The sequence below is a fragment of the Danio rerio genome, chromosome 20, assembly GCF_049306965.1.
Source record: "Danio rerio strain Tuebingen ecotype United States chromosome 20, GRCz12tu, whole genome shotgun sequence".
NCBI classification, from domain to species: Eukaryota; Metazoa; Chordata; class Actinopteri; order Cypriniformes; family Danionidae; genus Danio; species Danio rerio.
Genome location: NC_133195.1, coordinates 1,223,978 through 1,243,844, shown reverse-complemented (window position 1 = coordinate 1,243,844; position 19,867 = coordinate 1,223,978). Strand labels below are relative to the sequence as shown.

At 38.6% G+C, this 19,867-nt stretch overlaps 2 protein-coding genes across 4 annotated transcripts; one reads left to right on the top strand and one right to left on the bottom strand.

Annotated features, from left to right (window-relative positions):
• Window positions 1-405: 405 nt before the first annotated feature.
• lyrm2 (LYR motif containing 2) lies at window positions 406-3,999 on the bottom strand. Of its 2 annotated transcripts, NM_001159831.2 has the most exon segments (4): window positions 406-1,375; window positions 1,531-2,014; window positions 2,191-2,331; window positions 3,910-3,999. In NM_001159831.2, coding segments are annotated over 3 exon segments (267 nt in total). In that variant the 5' UTR covers window positions 3,955-3,999; the 3' UTR covers window positions 406-1,375; window positions 1,531-1,933.
• A 1,952-nt stretch (window positions 4,000-5,951) lies between these two features.
• Window positions 5,952-19,836, top strand: ube2j1 (ubiquitin-conjugating enzyme E2, J1). Of its 2 annotated transcripts, none has more exons than XR_012395453.1 (8): window positions 5,952-6,191; window positions 7,538-7,611; window positions 9,098-9,229; window positions 10,012-10,096; window positions 11,491-11,596; window positions 14,633-14,756; window positions 15,032-16,191; window positions 16,357-17,433. XR_012395453.1 is itself a non-coding variant. In NM_214767.1 (8 exon segments), coding segments are annotated over 8 exon segments (945 nt in total). In that variant the 5' UTR covers window positions 5,980-6,160; the 3' UTR covers window positions 18,069-19,836.
• Window positions 19,837-19,867: the final 31 nt, after the last annotated feature.

Here is a 19,867-nt window from a genome sequence, read left to right as displayed (position 1 = left end):
CATTTTCCAACATTACAAGCCACGACATTTTTGTAATAGCCAAAATTGTTGTCGGGGAAAATATATTTTATGTGCTTACATTTTAAAAGTACTTGAAATTCGACTTGTTTTAGGTCATTAAAAGATCTGACCATCAGATTATGGTATACATGTTAGCCTACACCAGCTGCTGTGCAGTGGTCAACGCCTGAAGTGGATCAAACCATTGATCAGTTTGTCCTAAAACCAAAATAACACCCATTCTGGTCTAAGGACATCTTTGATTAACTCTTTTAGATTTACATTATATGTGGAGTATGAGACCAGCATCACTTGCTGAGCTAACCTAACTACTTTAAATGTTTTTTTAATGTATTCACAAGTATTATTGTATAGTTGGAACTTACAAACATCACAGAATTATTATTCATAAGGTGACAGGTCTTTTATTAATGTAAAATGCATATTTTATACAAACAACAGCATAATACAGACTGTCATAACAAATTAAAACAATGAAAACAACCGGCTGGATGTACTTTATCCCGCTTATTACAATGGCTACCTGCCACAAACAGTATATATAGGTTGTTTTCACCTAACGGCAGTGCCTAATTTGTGAATTGCGAGGTCCCGGAACAAATCTGGAGAGGTGATGCGCACGAAAGTAGACAGCAAGGGAGGAGGGGGAGGGTGTTTTGGATGGCAGAGGGGTGTGTGTTGCGTCACGGACGAAAGTGAAGAGGGTTGGGGAATTGCGGGAGAAAGTGTAAGTAAACAGTGGGCGGTTGAGGAGTGAGAACAGTAAAATCAGGTGACAGATCAGATTTCAGAGGTGTCGAAGCCGGGTGCGACGTGTTCCGGCACGAATTAAACCCTGCATAACGTCATTGATGAGGTGTGAAATTCAGATGGAGGGCAGGAAGTGGTTCTTCTACATAGGAATCGCTATCAGAACATCAACATATTTCTGTTTTATGTTGTTCTTAATTGTTTAAATAAGAAATGGAGAACTGTTTTTATGGACTATGTCAATTAATTAACATTCATTCATTCATTTTCTTGTCGGCTTAGTCCCTTTATTAATCCGGGGTCGCCACAGCGGAATGAACCGCCAACTTATCCAGCAAGTTTTTTATGCAGCGGATGCCCTTCCAGCCGCAACCCATCTCTGGGAAACATCCACACACACATTCACACACACACTCATACACTACGGACAATTTAGCCTACCCAATTAACCTGTACCGCATGTCTTTGGACTGTGGGGGAAACCGGAGCACCCGGAGGAAACCCACCTAAGGCAGGGAGAACATGCAAACTCCACACAGAAACGCCAACTCGAACCAGCGACCCAGCAACCTTCTTGCTGTGAGGCGACAGCACTACCTACTGCGCCACTGCCTCTCCCTAATTAATTAACAGTAATAGTTAATTAATTCTTTCATTAAACGCAGAGCTGACCTAAACTAAAACAGCTAATGGAGTATACACTAACCTGTGGGTTATTCATTTACAAAAACTGAGCCAAACAGTCCAAAACTAAAGCACACACACATGAGTGTGGATGTAAGTATATGGATGTGAACATATTCACTGATGGTGATTCTCAGTTCCAGGATGAGTCTGTGTTATTCAGTGGTTGTTATCTGGGAATAACATACCTTGTAATGTCACGACTGACCAATCAGAATCCAGTATTCCAGACAGCCGTGTGATAATCATCAATAACACCAGAAGTATTCAAGCTTTCTACATAAACCACATCTGTAAATGTAATCAGACGTGGACACCAGGACGGAGCGTTAGACTGGAGCTGTACTGAAAAGACGCAACTACACACAGAGTCTATATGAAGTGAGTTTGTTAAGCTGGGTTTTATTAATAAATGTGTGCATGATAAATAAATATAGATGTGTGTGTCCTCATTGTAGTCTGGGTTTTCAGCAGAGTTTCAGCATCCAGCCAGAGCCAGAGATCTCCTCAACTCCTCCAGATGATTGTGCGCTTGACTGATCATCATGCGGATGGCATCCTGCACAGGGAAAACACCCCATTTCACAAAACACCACGACTGAAGACTCAGTGGAAATAAATAAATAATAAAAACTCTTCTAAGCAATGTTTGTTATTGCTTTGCTTGTTTGTAATCTTGCTTATTAGAATAATAGAACGTTACTAATAAAATCTGAAAGTGTGTGAGGTGTCCACCTGGTCTGTGTTGCTCTTGTTCCTCCTGAACTCGTCTCGGGCCCAGTCTCGCAGGTATTTGCGGTCAGACTCGTGCGGGACCCTGCGGATGGTGCGCTGCAGATCTCTGTACAAACACAGCACCTTCTGTCTCTGCAGAAACTGAACACAACACAACATGGGTTTACTACAGCGGCTGGACTGTAAATGACCACACACACACACACACACACACACACACACACACACACACACACACACACACACACACACACACATGCATCCAGTTGCAAGAAGACGTACATGAACCCTCTGGGATTAAGAATAGACCCAGAGGATGTGTGAGGCAACAGAAGACAGATCCAACGCATAGAAGTAAATCAACAACAGATGAAAATACATCTTCTGGAGTGGCCCAGTCAGAGTCCTGAGCTCAACCCGATTGAGATACTGTGGCATGACCTCAAGAGGGTGATTCACACCAGACATCCCAAGAATAATGCTGAACTGAAACAGATTTGTAAAGAAATCAACAACAGAACGGCTTTACTAGAAGAAAATACACCTTCTGGAATGGCCCAGTCAGAGTCCTGACCTTAACCTGATTGAGATCTCAAAAAAGAGATTCACACCAGAAAAATATTCACATCTCAAAAATATTAAAATAAACTGGACAATAGAAGATTGGAGAAACGTTGCCTGCTCTGATGAGTCTCAGTCACATTCGGATGGTCGGGTCAGAATTAGGCCTCGACAACATGAAAGCATGGATCCATCCTGCCTTGTATCAGCGGTTTCCTGAGTATTGCTGCTGCCCATGTCCATCCCTTTATGAGCACAGTGTCTCCATCTTCTGATGGCTACTTCCAGCAGGATAACGCACCATGTCATACGTGTACTCAAATGGCCTCCCCAGTCACCAGAGCTCAATCCAATAGAGCAGCTTTGGGATGTGGTGGAACGGGAGATTGGCATCATGGATGTGCAGCCGACAAATCTGCAGCAACTGTGTGATGCTATTATGTCAATATGGAGCAAAATCTCTGAGGAATATTTCCAGTAGCTTGTTGCATCTCTGCCACGAAGGATTAAAGCCGTTCTGAAGGCAAAAGAGGCTTCAACCCGATACTTGGAAGGTGTACCTAATAAAGTGGCCAGTGAGTGTATGCAAATTATATACTGACATAGAAGTTCATATTTAGATTTGAGAAATATAATATGTCAAATACGCAACATGTACCTCAAAATATTGCGAAAAAACTATCTGTTTACATATGTTTCGACCATTAGAATTACAAATATGTACATACATGTTCAAATATTTTAGATGTTCTATAGCCATATATATGAAGAACATACGATGATAGCTGATATATTGAAACCTAACGTTATCTGTTTTTCTAATAGTTTGATATATATATATATATATATATATATATATATATATATATATATATATATATATATATATATATTTAAACAGACATTTTTCTAATATTTTGACATTATTTATCTGAAATGTAAACATAAGCTTGTACGTCATGTATGTAATTTGCATATAGCCTGTCAGATTTCTATGTCTCTCTCACACACACACACACACACACACATTTAGCTGTTGTTCGTGCTGCATACGCGTGTCCGGACAGCAGCTGTAGTGAAGATCAGCTCACTGTCGATCTATACTTGCTTTATCGCCAATGTAAGACACTTATAAGCAAAGATTTACCGTGACTTTACCTGTTTGAGACTCAGAGCCGCTGGTGGTAACCGAGACACCGCCATGTTCTTTCCTCTGCAGGAAAGTGGTGGGAGGGAATTGTTGTGTGAAACTAGAGGGGCGTTTTTCCATTGTCCTACCTGATTGGCTCGATTCAAAGTGACAGCGGTTTAGGGGTGTGGTCGATCATGTTCATTGGAACAACCCATTATTTTGGAAACACCCTCAAATTCAGAAACGCCCACATTTGCTGTGTAGTGCGCTGATAGTGCGCAATAAGGGGAGGAGTTAACCGATCCAGACCTGCGTTTTCTTTTTCATCTTTTGTATCTGACGAAGAGTTAGTCTAGAAGGGATACAGCTGCGGATAATCACGTCAGTATAGCATAATTTTTGTGTGACTGTACAATAATTAATATACGGGTTGTGTTTAGGGTTAGGATAGGGGTAGACGTTAACAAAATACAATTTAATGGGTAATATAATAAATAATATGAATAATGCTAGGTATAATTACAGGTTTAACATTACCGTGATTATTAGGTTTAGTGTTGAAGTAGGGGTAGACGTTAATAAAATAAAATTAACGTATAAATTAATGAATAGAACAAATAATTCTCGCTAACTTCCGTCCGTTGCTGTATCCCTTCTAGCAACAACCGGTTGGTTGCCGAATACCGCCATCTACTTGAAGAATCTAATATGTATTTTCAGTATTTTATAATAATTGTCAGAATTAAATTGCGGAGTTAATTGTAGTAAGTCTATATTTAATACAATTATGTTCGCAGATTTTCATGATGGCTGCCCATTATTTTACTAGTCACTCCAAAATTATTATTGTGTTACATTCTTCGTTCCACATAATTTATTTCACATTTATTATTATAACACTTAAACGGGTTGATCTGATTCTGTTGCATAAGCAGGGTTGACTTTAATTTTTCTTAAATCAAGAAACAGATTAAAGTTTGTTCATCCATTCGTGACTTCACAAAGCTTCTCTTGACAATTTCCCGTTTTATTCCTGCATATTTTATTATTTTTGTTTAGATTCTGTTTTTTCCCCCTTTGTGTTCGCAGGCATACATATCCTGTAACTATAACACGAAATAGCTTTAATGTAAAAATGTAATCTTTAATATTTGTCGGCTCTATGCACAGCTAGTGCCAATGATGAACTTCCTGTGAGATCTTTATGTGACTATTTTCAATTTCATAAGGTTCCTTTTACAGCCTTGATGTTGTAATGTAATTAAAATGCATTCAGTTCAATAGACTAAAGCATTAATTTAGTTGTTAAACCGTAAAAAGAGACGAAAGACAGTTTAAACGCAGGCACCATCATTACCCGCAGGCGAGCGCAGAAACTCCATTGAAAATACTGAGGTAAAATTAATTTCCATATTTTAAAGACATGGCAGGGGGAAATATAACTTAATGCAGTGCTTCTTGCTTGGACTGATACCCACTTTATATCCTATCTTAGCCAGGCAGTGAAGATCACTGATTTTTTTTAAAGAAATCAGATCTTATTTTGTATGGGATGACAATTAACCGGAAGCCCTGAGGCTGGCTGACTGAAAATAAAAGTCCGTGTGCATATACCCCACTAATATTTTTGGACTGATATTGAGTCTAAACCACATAGTGGAAGTATACAAAATCTAATAATGAGAAAATTTATAATAATGAACAATACATACAGCATTTATAACCATAGTTCAACATTTACTAACAATCCCATTCTTTTTAAAAAAAAATAACGTTATCCCTTCTACAAAACATTTCCGCCCCTACTCAATATTTCGTTTTAGTTAAAATATGTTTTTTATATATAATTTTTTATTGCTGTTTAGAAATATAGCAACATTTAAACATTTTACACAGGGCATACGTACAGCTAGTTGGAAGTACGTCAACCCGCATCAACATACTGAAATAAAAGTCTCAGTAACGTCCGGTTCACGGAGACTTTTAAAACATAAAATCATGACGTCAAATCTCACTGTTGTTCTTGTCAGGCGCATCAATAAAGCTTTCCGTTGTAAAATACAAGTTTACTTCCTGTTTTCATTTTTTCTTCATGTGACATCTGAGACATTTCATCTCGAAAGTGTGTAAAAACACACACACACACACCGCGCGCGCTGCCACGTCAGGGTTACAGCTCTAGATAAACACCTGGCAGAGCTCACACAACACACACTCGGCGGATAAACACACACTCACAGGAGCGCAGATCAGCCGAGCGCCGGATTATTGAGCATCATGGAGAGCAAATACAACCTGAAGAGTCCAGGTGAGTCAAACCTCTGATCTCTATCTCTCTCTCTCACACACACACACACACACTGCTGTCGCGAGCTATAAACCACACCATAACATCTGCACTCATCCATCCGTCCAGCCGGTCTTTTCACTGTGTCGAGCTAGCTAACGGTAGACTTACGTTACTAGCCGCAGTCACAGGTGTGTGTGCGTGTGTGTGTGTGTGTAATGAATATTAGTTTGTAATAAATGATTGATTGTGTGCGTGTTTGTAATTTATGTGTGTTTTTAATGTGTGTCTTTGTAGTGTGTTTGTGTGTGTGTCTTTTTATTTTGTGTGCTAGTAGTGTGTGTGTGTGTGTGTGTGTGTGTGTGTGTGTGTGTGTTTGTAGTGTATGCTTGTCATTTTGATGCATGTGTCTTTTCCGTGTGTGTGTGTGTTTGTGTCTTTTTCATGTGTGTGAGTGTGTGTGTTTGTAGTGTGTGTGTGTGTGTGTGTGTGTGTGTCTTTGTAATGTGTGTGTATGTAATGCATTTGTATGTGTAGTGTGTGTGTGTGTGTGTTTAAATGAGTGTATGTATTGAGTGAGTGTGTTTGTGTGTGTCTTTATAATGTGTGTCTGAGTGTAATGTGTGTGTGTGTGTGTGTTTAAATGAGTGCTTGTAATGATTGGGTGTGTTTGTAATGGGGTTGTGTTTAATGAATGTGTGTGTGCGTGTGTGTCTTTGTAATGTGTGTCTTTGTAATGTGTGTCTGAGTGTATATAATGTGTGTGTGTGTGTGTGTGTTTAATAAATGTGTGTGTTTGTAGTTAACTATTTATGTGCTGTAGGTAAATGGTGTGTTTCAATTCTGCCACCACCGCAAGTAAATTTCCAACCTGTGTTGAGCATTGCATTCAGATGCACTCATCCACCATTACATGGACTACAAGTTCCAGTCATGCACCACACACACACACCTGCTCAAAGTCTGAAGCTGCTCTTGTACTGATTATACCACACACACGTCTGTCTCGCCTTGACACGTTCACTCTCATGGCTGAGTCTTGTTATGCTGAATTGGGAACATCACGACGTGGTTTCCTTGCCTTCCGTGTCTGACCTTTGCTTTGTTTTGTTTGTTTTACGTTGTTTGCTGCCTGCCTTTTGACCATCCGCCTGTTATATGAGCATGACTCTGGATCTGCCTGTATACATCTGTTTGCCCTTGTGTTGATCGTTGCTTGCCTGACCATTCTCTGTTCAATAAACCCTGCTTTTGTTAAACTAGGCAAATTTTCAAATTTAGTAAACTAATAATACTGTGTGTGTGTGTGTGTGTGTGTGTGTGTGTGTGTGTGTGTGTGTGTGTGTGTGTGTGTGTGTGTGTGTTAGCTGTGAAGAGGCTGATGAAGGAGGCGGCAGAGCTTCGTGACCCCACAGAACATTATCACGCTCAGCCACTGGAGGTGAGACTTTATTATTTATAGGAATTGAATTTCTGGGAGTTTCTTCATGCGTTATCATCTGTTTTAGTGTGTAACTTTATGTGAAACGTGTGTTTTCTGTAGCGCTGTTTGTGTCTTGCTTGTTTGACGTTTTAATAACAGAAGTTACAGAATGTTTAATTCTGTAAATGTTCAGAAGAAACAATGAATATTAGACTGACAATTAGTATTATTCATTGTTGTTCGTATTATAAATGTTAAACGTTTTAAATGCATCTTGTTATTTAAATGGAGTTATTTATATTTAATTTATTAAATTGTTCATAAATTTGAATTGATCCGAATTTGAAGTCAATCAAGTTGATCAATTCTATTGAAATAATTATGATTTATCGTGTAACTATGAACTGTCAAGAACTGTTAAAATGCTAAAACATTGAATATTCGACTATGAAAATTAGTATTATTTTTTGCGATTATTATGTTTGATGTTGAATATTATAAACGTAACTAGTTGTTATGTAAATGTAAACAGTTATTAGTTATATTTAATTGACTGAATTGTTACATCAATTTTTTTATAATTATTATGATCTTTTAAAAGTTTGATGTCAATCAAAAATCTGAAGTTGATAATAAATTATATTTAATTAGGATTCATTTTGTAACTTCTATTATTAAAACGCTAAATCAGTCAACATTAAACTATAAAAATGTGTATTTGTTGTGTTATTAAATGTAAGTTTTTAATGCACAAAATGCAGTTAAAATGCAAAACAACAGTTGTAATTTATATTTTATTCATTAACTTGTTACATAAATACTTTTATCATTTTATATAATTCATTATTCAAATAGACTTTAATTATTTCAAGATATTAAAAGCATTTTATTATTTTTTAAATAGCTTGATTATTCTTCAGACTTTTGAAGTGTACTGAATCTGGCTGAACCAGAAGTTGCTGAGACTTCAGTATGTTGATGTGCTTCCAACTGAAACGGAATATTGAGTAGGGGGTGGGGCTTTCCTTTTGTGCATCATTTCCTTGTAGCAAACTAACAGTAAGAGGGGCGTGGTTAGGAACATTAATATGCAGTTGCTATAGCAACCCTCAGGTTGGCATCAACAGAAAGACAACCACTCCAAACACAGAAGCAGATGCTCAGAGTTTGATTGAAGATTACCAAAACAAACCTTTTTTTTTTTACTCAAACTTTTAACTTACACTGATTAATTATTCAATTTAAAGAGACAATATGAGCTAGCAAGATAAACATTGTACTCCTTTTGATTTCACACAGATTTCAAATAAGGTTTTTGTCATTTTGAGGAACATCCATAAACGATTTGTGAGCATTTATTGCCTATGCATGGAGAGCTTGTTTTATCTGCATGAAGATTCAGATTAGATTATTACTCTGTGTGTGATCATCCATGTTGAAGTCAAGCTTGCATGCAGTAATTGCAGTGTTATTATACTCAGTGTGACTGTCTTGTGTTGATCAGGATAACCTGTTCGAGTGGCACTTCTCCGTTCGAGGACCTCCAGACTCTGATTTCGATGGAGGAGTTTATCACGGCCGGATCGTTCTTCCTCCTGAATACCCCATGAAGCCCCCCAGCATCATACTGCTCACTGTAATTACACCGCCTTTTTCACTGCTCTATCCAACTGAGACAGTATTGCTATAATAGAAAGATAAATTAATTTTAATTATAATTTTTATGTTTTTACACCCTTTTTAATTTTTTCCTTGTTATGTTTTTAGCTTTGCTTTTAAACTGTGTAACTTTGGTCAAATGTGTTGGGTCTCCTTCCACAAGCTTCTCACAATAGTTTGCAGGAGTTTTGGCCCATTCCTCCTGACAGAATTGCTGTAACTGAGTCAGATTTGTCTTGCTCGCACAAGCTTTTTCAACTCTGCCCATGAATTTTCTATAGGATTGAGATCAGGGCTTTGTGATGGCCACTCCAAAACATTCACTCTGTAGTCCTTAAAGCACATTTGAACTAATTTGGCAGTGTGCTTAGGGTCATGGTCTGTTCAAAAGACCCATTTGTGGCCATGTTTTAATGTCCTGGCTGATGTGTTAAGATGTTGCTTCAATTGTTAAATTATTTACTAACTCATTCTGAATGATCCTAAAAACCCTCAACTACTCTTAAATGCAACTATGTTGTAAATAATGCGATACTTAATTTAGTAATGAAAAATAAATCATTTACTAAGTATGAAAATACAATTATTAAGCACATTTTAAATATGGTTATAAGTCAAGAAAAGAGCATTTGTAGCTGCAGTTATAAACTGCAGTAGAGTTAATGCTTAACGGATTATGAATTCACTATTTGCGAATGCTTAATAAATGACTTATAGTGTGTAGTTATTATAAAGTGTTACCACTTTTCTTCTCCTCAGCCCAACGGAAGGTTTGAAGTGGGGAAGAAGATCTGTCTGAGTATTTCTGGTCACCATCCGGAGACGTGGCAGCCATCTTGGAGCAGTGAGTGTCTCTTTATTTTGGGGTTGTATAATACCATCTTGAAAACTGAATAGTGTTTGTCGACCTAATGCAAGATTCATACTTTTAAAAAGACAATACTATAAGATAAATTGGCCTGTGCACTGTAAAACCCAAAACGTAAGAGTAACTCCCCAGCTAACAGGGAACGTTCCCAGAACATTCACTAACGTTCTTTAAAAGTTGTGGAAATGTTAGCACAAAAAGTTATCAATAGAACGTTTTTAGAAGGGTGTCATAACGTTGTTAACGTTCTTGTAACGTTGTAAAAAACGTTCTTAGAACAAAGTTCTTATGAAGTTATTTGTACTTCATAAACGTTGTCATAATGTTGATGCAAAACGTTTTTAGAACGTTATATTTTGGTGGAAATTTAGGTTTTTAAAATGTTGTAACAACATTATCCTAACCATAAAAAAACGTTCTATCAACATTAAGCAAACTGGACAATTTAACGTTCTTGGAACATTCCAAATAAACGTTCTTAGAACGTTATATTTTAGTGGAAATTTATGTTTTAGGAACGTTGTAACAACGTTATCCTAACCATCAAAAACGTTCTAGCAACATTAAGCAAACTGGACATTTCAACATTCTTGGAACGTTACAGATAACGTTATGAGAACGTTCTTACAACCTAAATTTGTTAGCTGGGTCAAACCATTTGGGGAAGCCGATTGCAACAAACCATTTAATTTAATAAACTAATCCTAATGAGTACTGTGAACTTAATCCATTTGAGTAAATGAAGCAATTTGAGCATAGTAAAACCCGATAAATGACGAGAACTCAAACTAACCGAGCACTGTAAAACCCAATAAGTTAAGGCAACTCAAACTGTTTGAGGAAACTGACTGCTACAAACCATTTGAGTTAAACTAATCTACATGAGTACTGTGAACTTACTCCATTTAAGTTGAAGTAATGAGGTGTTTAATTAACTCAATACCTTCAACACTGAGTTCAAAACTCTTTTCAAATGAGTAGAACTAATACATGGCTGGCAGTCAATTCAGTGGTTGGGCAAACCGCACTCCTATGTCACGTTGTGGTCAGGCTCAAAATGGGAGGGATTTGGATCCTATTATGATGTAAGGAAAATAAAAAAGAGACTTATTGTCTTTATATCATGACTGTGGACACACTATACCTACACACAGTTCTGTTCAAACTACTTCCAAAAGATCATTTGCAAAGACGCATTATATGTGCGCTTACAGTGTCTGGTGCATATGGAGAGAAGAGTGTTTCTACTGGTGGTTTGGCAAGCCCACTCACCTGTGTGAGGCACACTTAGAAATGCTCAATGTTTTTTTTTCTTTCAGTTTGTATCAGTGATCACTCTTTCAATTAAAGCTGAATGTTTTGTTTGTCAGTCCGGACTGCTTTAATAGCGATTATAGGATTCATGCCGACTAAAGGAGAAGGAGCGATCGGATCTCTGGACTACACTCCTGAGGAGAGAAAAGCTCTCGCCAAAAAGTAAGATCTTCTACCCCTTTATTTATATTCTTTTTCCTTCCATTATTCAGCAGGAATAAAGACTAAACACCATGGCAACAAAAATTTTACTTAATTGTACAAATTAGATCAAACGAATTCATACGAATTAGCCACTAAATCAAAAAGTTACGAATTGCCGTGAGATTGCGTTGGGTTTTTTTTTCACTCGTTTTTTTTTTTTCTCTCACCCATTTTTTTTCTCCACCATTCCGTCCTTTCCGGGTCTCAGTAGCATTGCTTTATTTACCAAATTAAAAAAAAGTAATAAATAAACAATTTAGCAGGCATGAAAAGAAAATAGACGGAATAATTAAAATACATATAGAAACTATACATGTATTAAAGCTTAAGCAAAGGAAATATTAGCACAAAATAAACCAATTAAATGATTAATAAACAAATAGATTGAGATATTTTTCATTTTTGTTAATTTTTTTATTTTACTTTTGAGCCTAGAAACCTGTAATCTACACTTTTAAATCATTTATTTGTTTCACAATCTCAGGACACTGTTGACCCCGTACATTCGGCTATTAAAAATGGCAAGTGGCTAGTAACGTTGGAAATCCACTAGCCACAGTGGCTGGTGATCAAAAAAAAGTTAATGTCAAGCCCTGCATATACATATTTATATATAGAGAGAGAAATATATATATATATATTAAGCGCAAGAAATACATAAGTAAATTCATTCATTCATTCAATTTCCTTTGGCTTAGTCCCTTTATAATTCAGGGGTCGCCACAGCAGAATGAACTGCCAACTTATCCAGCATATGTTTTACACAGCGGATGCCCTTCAAGCTGCAACCCAGTACTGGAAAACACCCATACACACTCATTCACACACAGACATTTTAGCTCACCCAATTCCCCTATAGCGCATGTGTTTGAACTGTGGTAGAAACCGGAGCACCTGGATGAAATCCACGCCAACACGGGGAGAACATGCAAACTCCACACACAGCTCGAATTAGCTGGGACTCGAACCAGCAACCTTCTTGCTGTGATGCGACAGTGCTAACCACCTAGCCACTGTCTCTCACCATACAATACTAGTATCCTGTAAAATGTTATGTACTCTCATTGGGGCAAAGACTAAAGCAGAGTTATTAAAGCTGTTGGTTTTGAAGCGTCTGCTGTTCAATCCTCTCCTCGTTGAACAGCACTGGGGAAATTGAATATTCACAGGAAGAGTCTTCAGCTTCATGATAAAGGCTCCTCATCTGCCCTGGAGACTGAGAGGTGCTGCTGGGACGTGTGTGGACATGCTGAGTCCTTCAGAAGAAACACGCGTGTGACTGCTGCCATCAGCGGCTCATTTCCAATCAACACGTGCTGATTAAACAGCCACCTCCAACACACGCACGCACACACACACACACACACACACACACACACACACACACACACACACACACACACACACACACACACACACACACACACACACACACACGCACATACCAGGACATGAAAACTAGAGGAGCAGGTCTGTGGGATCAACTCTAGAATCATCAGCCTGCTGTTCTGCTTGTGGATTTGTTATTTAACATGTTTTTGGGCTTTTCTATTCCCTCATTGTGCACTTATTTACGGCACATAAAGCTGCGGTTAGGGCTACACGGTGGCGCAGTGGACAGCACTGTTAATTTCCTACTGTAAATACATCCAAATTATTTAAAAATTAAAAATTAATTACTATCTATCTATCTATCTATCTATCTATCTATCTATCTATCTATCTATCTATCTCTATTTATCTGTCTGTCTGTTTGTCCGTCATCCTTCTGTCTATCCATCTATCTATCTTTCTGTCTGTCCGTCTGTCTGTCCATCTATCCATTCATCCATCCATCTGTCCATTCGTTCGTCCATCCATCCATCCATCCGTCTATCTAGCTATCCATCTATCCATCCATCCATCTGTCTGTCTATTTATCTGTCAATCTGTCTGTCCATCCGTCCATCTGTCCATCTGTCTATCTTTCTGTCAATCTATCTGTCAGTCTGTCTGTCCATCCATCTGTCAATCTGTCTGTCCATCCATCCATTCATCTGTCAATCTGTCTGTCCATTCATCCATCCATCCGTCTATCTATCTGTCAATCTGTCTGTCCATCAGTCTCCATCCATCCCTCCATCCGTCCACTAATCTGTCTATCTGTCAATCTATCTGTCAATCTGTTTGTCAGTCTGTCTGTCCATCCATCCATCTGTCAATCTGTCTGTCCCTCCATCCATCCATCCATCTGTCCGTCCCTCTGTCTGTCTATCTATCTGTCAATCTGTCTGTCCGTCCATCCATCCGTCCGTCCATTTGTAAATCTGTCTGTCCATCCGTCTATCCATCCATCCGTCCATCTGTCTATCTATCTATCTGTCAGTCTGTCTGTCCATCCATTCATTCGTCTATCTATCTGTCAATCTGTCTGTCCATCCATCTATCCTTCCATCCATCCATTTGTCCTTTTGTCCATCTGTCCATCTGTCTATCTATCAATCTGTCTGTCCATCCATCCATTCATCTGTCAATCTGTCTGTCCATTCATCCATCAATCCATCCATCCATCCGTCTATCTATCTGTCAATCTGCCTGTCCATCAGTCTCCATCCATCCGTCCGTCCGTCCATTAATCTGTCTATCTATCTGTCAATCTATCTGTTTGTAAATCTGTCTGTCCATCCATCCATCCGTCCGTCCCTCCGTCTGTCTATCTATCTGTCAATCTGTCTGTCCATCCATCCATCCGTCCGTCCATTTGTCAATCTGTCTGTCCATCCATCCGTCCATCCGTCCGTCCCTCCGTCTGTCTATCTGTCTGTCCATCCATCCATCCGTCCGTCCATTTGTCAATCTGTCTGTCCATCCATCTATCCATTCCATCCGTCCGTCCGTCTGTCCATCTATCTGTCAATCTGGCTATCCATCTATCCATCCATCTATCCGTGTATCCATCCGTCCGTCCATGTGGGTTTAATTGGCTGTGTGTATGTGTGTGTGTGTGTTGGGCAGGTCTCAGGATTTCTGCTGTGAGGCGTGCAGCAGCTGTATGCGCTCGGCTCTGCTTCCTCTCTCTCCTGACAGTGACCTTCGACCCGCTGACCCTCAGAGACTGGCACAGCAGATCAACTTCAAGGTGCGGTCACACCAACAGAACACACACATTTCACAAACTCACAACTCAGAGAGACGCTGGAGATTTGCAAGAGAACATTTTCATTTAAATGTTGTTTTTTCCACTATTTGAAAAGCTTGCCACCAGCCATTACAAGATGTTTATGGTATAAAATATATACCAAATCTATATTTGGTCGGGGTGACCTACTTATTTAGGCCAGTATACGCATTTTATTGGTAATTCACATGTGTGTAGCAGTGTTTCTGATTGGTGAAGCATGTGTTTGTTCACAGGCTGAATCCAGCTCCTCCGCTGCAGACAGTAGCAGCTCCTCATCAGCAGCAGCCGAAGTGTTTTCCAACACCAGCGAGAGCTCTGAGACTGCAGACCAAGACACAGAGGACACGTCTGCAGCTGAGCAGGTACAGCAGAACCACAAACACTTCTCATTCTGATCTTACACCTCATTACTTCCACAGGCCTCACATGCTGTAGTCATGAACAGACTATCACACTGAATCTTCACCTGCTGAAATTCACAGGTTGACTTTATTAGTTACATGGTTGGTTGTAAAATTCCAAGGTATGTTATTCCCAGATAACAACCACTGAATAACACCCCGTCAGTGAATACGTTCACATCCATACACTTACATTCACATTCATGTGTGTCTGATTGTCTGTCACGCTGTGGTTTTTAACTGTTTGGGACTGTTTGGTGAATAAATAATGTAAGTTAGCGTATGTAAGTGTTAGTATGAGGTGACATTGTAAAAAAACGTTGATGTTTTTAGGCAGAAGTGACAAACTGCAAGCTTTGGATGATCTTCTAAATGCAAATTTGGACACGGTTTCAGAGCACACTAGCTTATAGATATTAACAGACTGATACTAATGTCTAAAAATAGTTAGTTTCATTTTCTTTGAATAAACAAATTGAAGTCCAGATGAAACTGATTTATAAAATTTGCCTAGAAATCTTCTTAAAAGCGAGTGTACAGCATAATAAATGTCACTTTATTTGTTAATGATTATGGCCCATGTGATGATTTAAAGTGGCGCAGATTTTTTTTAAATGCACATCTCCGCCCCTGTTTTTTGCGTACATCATATTTATAATTGAGACCCCATGTGTAAACAGCCCCTAACATTCTAGATGCGATCCTGTATAGTTTATGCTCCATTCAGCCAGTTTAGTGTCTGTCAGCTTTGTGTTTTTGACTGTTTGTCTCCATCTTGTGTCTGAATAATGTGCAGGTTAGTGTATACTCCATCAGCTGTTTTAGTGTCTGTTGTGTTTTTGACTGTTTGTCTCCATCTAGTGTCTGAATAATGCGCAGGTTAGTGTATACTCCATCAGCTGTTTTAGTTTCTGTTGTGTTTTTGTCTGTTTGTCTCCATCTAGTGTCTGAATAATGCGCAGGTTAGTGTATACTCCATCAGCTGTTTTAGTGTCTGTTGTGTTTTTGACCGTTTGTCTCCATCTAGTGTCTGAATAATGCGCAGGTTAGTGTATACTCCATCAGCTGTTTTAGTGTCTGTTGTGTTTTTGACCGTTTGTCTCCATCTAGTGTCTGAATAATGCACAGGTTAGTGTATACTCCATCAGCTGTTTTAGTGTCTGTTGTGTTTTTGACTGTTTGTCTCCATCTTGTGTCTGAATAATGCGCAGGTTAGTGTATACTCCATCAGCTGTTTTAGTTTCTGTTGTGTTTTTGACTGTTTGTCTCCATCTTGTGTCTGAATAATGCACAGGTTAGTGTATACTCCATCAGCTGTTTTAGTGTCTGTTGTGTTTTTGACTGTTTGTCTCCATCTTGTGTCTGAATAATGCGCAGGTTAGTGTATACTCCATCAGCTGTTTTAGTTTCTGTTGTGTTTTTGTCTGTTTGTCTCCATCTTGTGTCTGAATAATGTGCAAGTTAGTGTATACTCCATTAGCTGTTTTAGTTTCTGTTGTGTTTTTGACTGTTTGTCTCCATCTAGTGTCTGAATAATGCGCAGGTTAGTGTATACTCCATCAGCTGTTTTAGTGTCTGTTGTGTTTTTGACCGTTTGTCTCCATCTAGTGTCTGAATAATGCGCAGGTTAGTGTATACTCCATCAGCTGTTTTAGTGTCTGTTGTGTTTTTGACTGTTTGTCTCCATCTAGTGTCTGAATAATGTGCAGGTTAGTGTATATTCCATCAGCTGTTTTAGTTTCTGTTGTGTTTTTGACTGTTTGTCTCCATCTAGTGTCTGGATAATGCACAGGTTAGTGTATACTCCATCAGCTGTTTTAGTTTCTGTTGTGTTTTTGACTATTTGTCTCCATCTAGTGGCTGAATAATGCGCAGGTTAGTGTATACTCCATCAGCTGTTTTAGTTTCTGTTGTGTTTTTGACTGTTTGTCTCCATCTAGTGGCTGAATAATGCGCAGGTTAGTGTATACTCCATCAGCTGTTTTAGTTTCTGTTGTGTTTTTGACTGTTTGTCTCCATCTAGTGGCTGAATAATGCGCAGGTTAGTGTATACTCCATCAGCTGTTTAGTGTCTGTCAGCTCTTTGTTTTTGACTGTTTGGTGCCTTCTTTTATTGTCTGCATGGAGGTTCTGGACAGAAATTCATATTTGACACTGACATACAACATATATTTACATTCTATAAAGCCCATAAAACACTTTAACCCAACTCATCCCAAATAGAGAGGGTTTATTATATAAAAAAAACAAACAAACAATCCTGATAATACATATTCCAGCTAAAGGACTTGATAAAGGATTCAGCTAAAGGATTTGTCACCACTTATGGAATAAATGACCTTTTGAACTCTTTCTTGTCACTAGTTTGTGCAGCCTCCGCCCTAAAGGAAGGGTCTCAAAGTGAAAATGGAGGAGTCGAGTCTGATCAGAATACGCAGCATGTGCCTTTTTCTTCAAGAACTGTGAAAACAGTTTATTTATTACACTTGATTACCGCTCCAGTTTTTTGTCTACTCCATGTTTATAAATGAGACCCCTGTTGTGTAGTGTGGAAGTGATGGTGTGTCCTGCACTGATCTCCGCTCTCTGTCGTCTTCTGCTTTAGACCGAATCCTCATCTGTGGCTCCTCAGACATCAGCCGAGGATCCATCAGTTTCAGCAGCTCCCAGTCCGCGTCAGCGCCGCTCCCAGAACCAGTCCCCTAGATCCCCCGTGTTCCCGGCGTCCCCTGCACCCCCGCACCTCCCTCAGGACAGCAGTCGCACCGGCTCGGCCATCCTCATCGTGCTGCTCACGCTGGCTCTGGCCGCACTCATCTTCCGCAGGATCTATTTAGCGCACGAGTACAAGTTTGACTACGAGCTGTGAACTCTTTCCCAAGCGGCGTTCGCTCTGGCACCAGGACGGGACGCCTGTTTCCTACATTCAACTCTTCGTAAATGTTTTCACCAATCAAAAGGGGTGAATATTAGTACGCTAGGTACCATGTCAGGTCTTGATTTCACCCCGAAAACGTACCAAATTTACAAAATGATAGTTTTTTATTTTAATATTTTGTTTTGGTCCCACTTTCTATTAAGTGGCCTTAACTAATATGTACTTGCACTGAAGTGATTCATTTATTACATTATACCTGTGTAAATATGTGTTTTTACTTTGTACTCATGCTTGATTAAATACCTGAATGGAATGATATCTGGGTCACTTTATTTTGATGGTCAGTTTGTTGAATTTAAGCTACATGCCGACTAATTCTCATCAGATTATAAGTAGACACAAGACACGTACCTGCAAAGTTTCCTATTAGTCTGTTGAAGGAGCAGTATCAGCAGATATTAAGCAGACAGTCTACTAATACTCAAATGGACCATCAAAATAAAGTGTTACCAATATCTTTATTTAATTTCTTTAAGTGCACTATTGAGGATCCGGTACACCTTTAACCTCTCCATACAACCAAACCTGTCCCTAACCTGACCCGTATCCCACCTTAAGAGTACCACAACATAAATAATACGTTATTAATGCAGTAAGTACATTATATTTATATTTTGATGCAAGTACAGAGTAGTTAAGGCTGCCTAATATAAAGTGGGACCTTTTTTTGTTGTTGTTGCTCTGTTAAAACTGACAGAGCTATCACTGTCTGGTGAGGTCACAGTTGAACTGTTTTAACTGTAAAGTATTTATGCATTGTGGGATGACAAAAACTGCCTTTTAAATTGAAGATTTTATTGTTTAAAACAGCTGGGGAGATCGATAACTCTAATCAGACTCTCTGGTATTTAAAGGTGTGTTCATAAGCTCTTATGCATACGTGAAGAGTCATTCACGCAGTTGTCGCCAATTTAAACGGTGACATTGTTTGAGATGTCTTTGTTACGACACCTTGATATCACCAATACTTGTCATAAACCTGTCATAAACATGATTGTCATTATAACCGTAATGAATGCCAACTTCAGTGGTACTAATTGAATTTGTCATTAAAATTAACTATTAACACTGACAGAGTATTGATTTTTAACGACAATCTTCAGTTATTAGAGTTATATTAATTTTATTCTACGAAATAAAGTGATCAGATAAAGATTCATGATGCAGTTAAAATTGTTTTGTGATAATCATGTTTATGACAGGTTTATGACATTATATTGTCTTGGTTAAATCAAGCTGTCATAACAAAGGCATCTCAGTCAATGTCAACTTGACATTTTAAACACAACTGAGCGAATGTCACTCAGTAACAGTTGTCATAAACATGCATAAAATCTCATTAATATTCCTGATTTGTCAAGTCATGATTATTAACGCATCATGACGGTCTTATGAACACCCTTTTCAAAAAAAGTGATATCAATCCTTCTCAAGTATCTGGGTAATATTCCTGTTTTCATCATGCAGACTATCATTAACACAATTACATTTCAATGTGGGGTGTAACATGAGCGAGACATGCGGTTTCCTTGCAGATCCTGTGCTATATTGCAGATTATTATATAGTGTTAGAGTCTGCTGTTTATCACATTATAGTGTGTGGAAATGTACAGGTTTGATCTTAAACTGAAACTAGTCCTAACCTGAGAACATGCATACTGCTTCTGATATCGCCCAAATAAATATTTATATATGCTAATAATGTAGGCAAGGTTGTAATGTATTGCTTT